Here is a 6,614-nt window from a genome sequence, read left to right as displayed (position 1 = left end):
AGTTTTGTGTTGCATACATGGAGCCACAACATCTGCCAGGGGCAGTGCAGCACAAAGACTTTGGAGACAGATTTGCATTAGAAGCTGAAGTGGGTTATGCTTTTATTAATCAAAGTTGAATTCTAGATAAATCAAATCTCAAAGGCAAGAGACTGCATATCTAGCTCCATGCCTCTGTCAGTGGAAAAATTGTTCCCTGCAGAATATTTTTCTGGTGCAGTGTGACTTAGGTACAGAGACAGGAGTAGGCCTCCTTTCCCCAGAGCACTTCAGGCAAGATTAAAGAACTTTCATTTAAAATGAAATATCTACACTGCAAACAAAGCCAGCCCTGCTTCTGTGCAAAGCTGTACAGCCAGGTAATTCTCAACAACTAAGTTTTTCAGAGAAACATTACAGGGATAAAAAAGAAAATTGATATTCTTGCAATACATTAAAACTTCCTACAAGTTCCAAAGGGAAAGTCTCCATACCACTTTTTACCAGAGAGGAAATCATCACAGGAAGGGTGGTGGTGGCGGGGTTGTTTTTTCTTTTTCTTTTTAAATTCTTCCTAATCTAGACTGTAAGGATACAAAAGTCCTTGTTAACAAAGGGAAATTTATGAACCAGTATGATGAAGTAGAGAGAGCACTATCTGTCTTCCGAACAAAGTAGCAGTCCCTCTTTACAGATAAGCAAACTGGATGAAATTAGTAATTACAGCCTGGAGCTAGGGGGACTTTTATGAATAGTATCACACTGGAACCTGAGCACCTGTTCTCAACAGGGAAGCGTTTCATCTCCAAAGGACAGACAAAAACTAGCATGGCTGCAACCTTTTATGAGGCCATCTACCACCTTTCCAGTCATTAGACCAGACCAATTAAAACTGCTTTGATCCTATTCTTCTTGTACTGATCTGGCTCTTTCCCACTGTGACACATTTTACTTTGCCAGGTGCTTTTACAGCCTGAACAATAGTTTTAATTCCTAAAGACATCCTTTCAGAACTACAGTATACTAATATAAAATATTACTACAGGAGACACCCTAACAGTCTCTACTCTTTCACTGCCCTACGCGACTGTGGGGAGAATCTCTTCTTTGTTACGCCTTTCATCCATCCTGTTTTCCTCCCTCCCAACTGCAACCAAACCCTACAGGTCTGAGGGATTTTTCAATGCTGCAATGAGGGTCAGTGGAAACAGAGTATTCTGTCTGCAGAACAGCATCAATAAAGGTTCTTGGTTAGATTCCCAGCTGCATGAATCTTGGATCTGATCAGCTGCATGCTGATCAAGAAGGTCTCTTTTCTGTGAAAAGCCTTAAGCTGAACTCAACAGAAAGGCAAAGCTACATTTAATTGTCTAAGGCTGGGAGGGGGAGAGGAAGAACCTGCTGAAACATGAACATTCTTGATGTTCTTTCGTGTATTTTTGATTAAGGAGCTAGACAGAAAGGCAAATACAGTCACAATACACTTCACACTGTTCTTGGGTGTAACAGGATGCTGCATAGGACAGTATGACCTTGGCATTAACAGAGCAGTGACCAGTACTTGAGGAAAGGAAGGATAATTACTGCACAGTGCCCAACTATCAAGCTATTCTAGTGAACTGGCAACATTATTTCCCCTAATGGTTACAGGAACATTTGTTCCTGAAGGTTTTCAGAATGATCTGGCAGGTAAAGCATCAGACTGCAGCCAAAAGGTGTAATGGGTTTTAAACTCACCTGCTGTGACCTTCAGACATTTGCTTTATCTCTTACTCTTTCTTTTATCAGTACTTGATATTCACTCTTCAGAGTCCAGACTCTCACCTAACACAGTGAGTCCTGTCAGCACTCTCAGGAACAAGGGAGCAGGTACAATAAGACTGACTGAAGAGACTTCAGAGCTAAATAAGTGTTTTTACTTTCAAGTGTCATAGCGCCAGACTTGTAACTCAAGCTAACAGTAGAATATACAGAGGATATTCAATACAGAGAAACTTAAGCACCTGAAGATTACCAGCCAGTACTGCACAGCCGAAGAATTCTTCTCACCAGGCTTAATGGTATGTGAAGTTTAACAACACACCAAAAGATACATTTTAGTCTACAAGAATACAGTTACACGAATCTAACAAATTGGGGCTCAGGCTCTCCATTCAAACCTGGCGAACCTCTGACTCCCCTTTCCACTTCCCAGAGGAAAGCTGCTCACCAAATACTATCCAGACAAAAATGGAGTACTAATGTGCCAACTTGAATATATATTTCACAACTTAGCACAGAGGCATGGCCGTTTAATGTTTGAATAAGCTCTGAATCTATGTCAAGAGGCAAACTAACAAAACTCCAACAAGATATCGATGACCTGCAACTCATTGAAATGATTTAACATCTTTACAAGAAGAACAGTTAAGGTATGGCTAAGGGCTGTACATTCCACCTGAAGCTCAGATGTCACTGCCAGTGTTTCCAGTATGCTTATCCATTCTTCTGCTACTACCCATTGATGCGGTAATTCACATGGATTTCAGGTTTGATGTCACACACCAGTGACAGCAGCTGGGAGAGCACCACCTCACGGTTCTTCTGGAAGTTCTGCTGGATTACGCTCATCTTCTCCTGGGTCTCCTTCTCAACTTCAGTGGTGCAGCTGCCATGAGATCCGAGAGCCTACAAGCAACAAATGAGAAAAAGTTCACGAAGTAGTTTGACAAAGAAAATACTATGACTGGCTCCATATTTTGTCATTCTGTACAGCCTCAGTGCATATTATTGCAGCAAAGACTTATGGTTGAGAAAAACTGCAGATGGAGTGACAGAAAAAAAAAAAGTTACTGTTGCCTGCTCTTCTCAGATTTGCCACTAATCATGCCCAAGTTCACGTACCAGGTGCAGCTCACGCCTTTCTATCCTCTCTCATTCATCAGCTATCAGTTTAGAACATGAGCTCCTGTTAGCAGAGCAAGAATGCCCGAAATCAAGGTCCTGTTGTCCTTGGAACTGCAACTAGGAACCCCTGGGCATTACTGCAGTAAATAGCTTAAGAAAAATAATACTCATGATTTTGTTTAAGCACAGTCTTCACATCATCCCATTGCTTCTGTTCTTTGAGATCCCTTATGAAAATTCCTTAATAAGAAATTCCTTATAAAAAAATCTCTGGCTTCTTAACATGACTGTGGGACACATCATAAGCACAGCAAGGAGTCTCCCACCCACTTGCCCCATAAGCAAGGGCAGGAAGTTCCCATTGTATATGGGGAAAAACAGATGCAGGGAAAGTATGCTGAAAGAGAGACTAGCACCTTGGGTGCCTTCCATTCAAAGTTTCTCTCTCCAGAGAAGGGTAAATAAAATAGAACCAACTGACAGACTAGTAAAGTCCATTTTATTAGCCTAGAACTGCCTGATACCATTCTGCCCAGTGAACCAACATAACAAGTACTTGTAAAAATTTAATCTTGACCTAGTGGCGTGAAAGCTATTATGCAGGAGAACAGAGGAGGTGGTACTACACAGACTGGAAGGCTGACAGAGGGGAGAGTTGCCAGGTCATTTTCTGAAGACTTCACAAGAACTGGCAGGGGCACACAGCATGTGTAAACATCCTGCCTGTGCTACAGCTCTCAGATGGTAAAGGGCTTCAGTTTTGCACCTTTTGGGAACAAACCCTCTCGCTCAGAATAAAAGGAAAACACACCCTCTGAGACATAGCAAGCAAGACTGCTGATGAGAACAACAAGCCTTACAACTACTTCAGCAAGAGAGCATCATCTGTGAGGCAAGTGGTTTCTACTAAGCCAGCATTGCAAAAACTAGCTTGTGACAGGAGGAATGAGCTCAGTTTTATTTGACACTGCTACATGCAGCTGGCTTTGTCAGGCTGAGAGGGGTCTCAGGCACCAGGACACCAGTCAGAGATGAGCCTATTAAATTAATTCTGGCAGCAACACACAATGTTCTGATTTATTTCCACTGATCTCTCCCTGACACGTGGCTGCATATTTGAGGAAGGCAGTTAAGGGAAGTCCATCTCCTGCAAAGTGTTCCACCCTGCAGGCAGCTCTCAGGGCAAGTAACACCAACTGCAAGACTAAGGGCCTGGGTAGGTAACAGTGAATTATCTAGAAAACAAACCGCTGCTTCCTTGGCTTTGAACTCCTTCTCCCTCTGCAGGCGGTACTGTTCAATCTCTGCCTGGGCTTCTTCTTTTGCCTGCTTCAGCCTCCGATTCTTTCCTGTTTCAAAAGAACGTACCATATTAAACAAAGAAGAAAGGGTACTGAGAGCATGTTTCCCCACACCACTCCAGCTACGTGATGCAAAACAATCACTGTAGCATTTGCTGCTGCAGCACCTCATCCTGTTGGAGGCCACCAGCAGAGCACAGCACACCCTCTGAGCTCTTCCAAATATGCATGGTTAACCAGTCTCAGGAGCACTGGGCTGCATGCGCGCCACTGAACCATCAACGGCCTCCCCAGGCAGTGAGCTTCCATCAGCAAGAACTGCACAGGTTCTCCAATCCAGTGGATGCACTTACACAACCTGCAGCGCTGGCTTCACTCATGCAAGTGTACAGCATCTCAGAGTAATCCCAAACAGTACAGCAGGAAGAACACACAATCAGTTTTGCAATCAAAGAACTAGCTAGTGCATAAACTTCTCCTCCTTGACTCTACCATCCTTCCTTTCAAGGTTATCATCCTTAGAGTGAACTACAACAATTACTTCTCACAAAGCTGTAAGAGGTTAGAACCGCAAGACAACAGAGCTTCATTAAATGTAATAGCACTGGAAGTTAAAAAGCTGATTTTTTTTCATGGGGATCTTTGAGAAAAATTTTGGCTCCACTTAATAGAAAAAGCTGACTTTGAGCATCAAGAAGTAGCTCTCTCTGCTCTATAAAATATCCGGTCATCTACATAAAAATATACTGCTTTCATTGCGAGGAAAGATTTAAAGATTGAAAAATGTGCAGACAAGCATACCCTACCCCTCAACGGAAAATCCTGATGCCATGAAGGATAGGCTTTTGAAGTTCAACCGCGTTTTGACCTAACCCTGGGCTGTTGCGCCCTGGCAGCACTCTCCCTACTGGGGAGTGTTCCCCACTTTCGTGTCAATTTTTCACTAGAAGGGAAGTCATCCAACTCATCTGACACTTGCGCAGGTTTTTCCAGCTACTGATACAAAGGTGCTGCCCTGCTGCCAGGAAGCATTCAACTTTGCTTTCCGCACCTTCGCACGGAAGAGAGATTGCTGGATGACCAAATCACAGCTGCACTCCCAAGGAGCTGGCAGTCATCACTAAACTCACCATTGCTGAGAGCATCCCTTCGGCCTTGCTCTCACTAGTGAAGCAGGCAGGGTTTTGTCTATAGAGTTAATGCTCCCAGAGCGAAGCGCTCACTGCATACTCTCTCCCTTTCCCAGGGACACCCTGGGAAGCAAACCCCGCTGAAATAATGAGCACAATATAACAATCCACACAGAAAGGGAGAGCGCCCCTCCTAACAGCTTGAACACAGAGAGCTTCGTGCTTTGGCCGTGCCTCTGCTCAGGTCCCGGCCATCCGCACTCTCAGCCCTGAACTGTTGGTGAAATACCGATACCATCTTCATTAGCTGTCAGCGCTGGGCAGTCTCGCAGGCACCGCGCAGGCCGGGAAGGCACCTCCGACACCGGCAGCATTGCAAGCCGGGAAAAAAAAAAAAAAGAGAAAACACACAAAGGCGACAAAACCGATGGGCACGGTCACAGCGCCTGGGGAAACACGGGCACCTCCAGGCCTGGAGAGAAGCGGACAGGGAGCCGCCGCGGCCCCGGGCTGCGGGAGGCCTCAGAGGCCGCTCCAAGCCGCCAGCCCTCCGGGGCCCCGCGTTACCCATGGGGCCGCGCAGCCTCCCCCGGGGCCGGGCAGCCCCGCGCCTCAGGCCGGCGGCCCGCACCACGCCGGCCCCGCATCGCCTCCCCCAGCCGGGCCCCCGCAAGCCGGCGGGCGCCACGGAGGCCCGAGGGGGCCCCGGCGCCGGGGCGGAGGGCGGAGGGCGGCCGCGCCGCCCCTACTCACGCTTGCGGGCCTCGGCCACCTTCTCGGCGGCGCGCTTCTCGGCCTGCAGCAGCTGCTGGATGCCCTGCGACTGGCTCGCCATGGCGGCGCCTCCGCTACCGGCCGCCGCAACGGACGGCGCCGAGACGTGCTGCGTCACCGCCGCCCCCCCACGCGCCGGGGCGGGCCCAGGGCGCCGCCCGCCCCTCACAGGGCCCCGGCGCCCAACGGCCCTGGCTGGGCTGCGACGGCCCCGCTGCCTTCCCGGCGGCCGCGGAGGCGGGACGGGCAGCGGCGGCTTCTCGGAAACGGCGCGGCCGTGTCTGCAAGCCCCTCCGGTGCCGCAGCACCGAGCTGAGCAGCGCCCAGAGGCCTTGGGAGCCCGGGCCGGCACCGGGTGCGAGGCTGCGGCCTCAGCTCGTAGGGCTTTTGTTAAAACGTTGCCCGAATAGCTGGGTTTTGTGGAGGAATAAGCCACGCGGGTTTTTTTTCCCCGAGCCAAACTCAAGGCGGGGGGCGGGCGGGAGGGCGGTGCATCCACGCAGTAAAACGCTCCCTGTTTTGGTTCCCGTTTCTCACTAGTGAG

General features: G+C 48.3%; 1 protein-coding gene across 2 annotated transcripts; it reads right to left on the bottom strand.

Moving 5' to 3' along the window:
• Window positions 1–1,873: 1,873 nt before the first annotated feature.
• On the bottom strand, window positions 1,874–6,213 carry ATP6V1G1 (ATPase H+ transporting V1 subunit G1). 2 transcript variants are annotated; one of them, XM_026113732.2, is made up of 3 exons: window positions 6,050–6,213; window positions 4,114–4,214; window positions 1,874–2,646 (listed from the first exon to the last, which is right to left on the bottom strand). In XM_026113732.2, exons 1-3 carry the CDS (start codon window positions 6,129–6,131, stop codon window positions 2,473–2,475), a joined length of 357 nt encoding a protein of 118 aa, XP_025969517.1. In that variant the 5' UTR covers window positions 6,132–6,213; the 3' UTR covers window positions 1,874–2,472. The 2 variants fall into 2 exon arrangements, with proteins under 2 accessions (XP_025969517.1, XP_064379724.1); XM_064523654.1 differs by lacking the exon at window positions 6,050–6,213 and adding an exon at window positions 5,592–5,784.
• Between the last annotated feature and the right edge of the window lie 401 nt (window positions 6,214–6,614).

This window comes from Dromaius novaehollandiae, chromosome 20 (genome assembly GCF_036370855.1).
Source record: "Dromaius novaehollandiae isolate bDroNov1 chromosome 20, bDroNov1.hap1, whole genome shotgun sequence".
Taxonomy (NCBI): domain Eukaryota; kingdom Metazoa; phylum Chordata; class Aves; order Casuariiformes; family Dromaiidae; genus Dromaius; species Dromaius novaehollandiae.
This window is presented reverse-complemented; position numbering and strand designations above follow the sequence as displayed.

What these genes read in the sequence shown, in the direction of transcription:
- ATP6V1G1 (XM_026113732.2), bottom strand. Translation starts at nt 6,131, where the DNA reads ATGGCGAGCCAGTCGCAGGGCATCCAGCAGCTGCTGCAGGCCGAGAAG. An exon ending in GGTGGCCGAGGCCCGCAAGC is followed by an intron (nt 4,215 to 6,049) that starts GTGAGTAGGGGC and finishes CTTTTGAAACAG; the next exon opens with GAAAGAATCGGAGGCTGAAG. An exon ending in TCAAAGCCAAGGAAGCAGCG is followed by an intron (nt 2,647 to 4,113) that starts GTTTGTTTTCTA and finishes TGTTGCTTGTAG; the next exon opens with GCTCTCGGATCTCATGGCAG.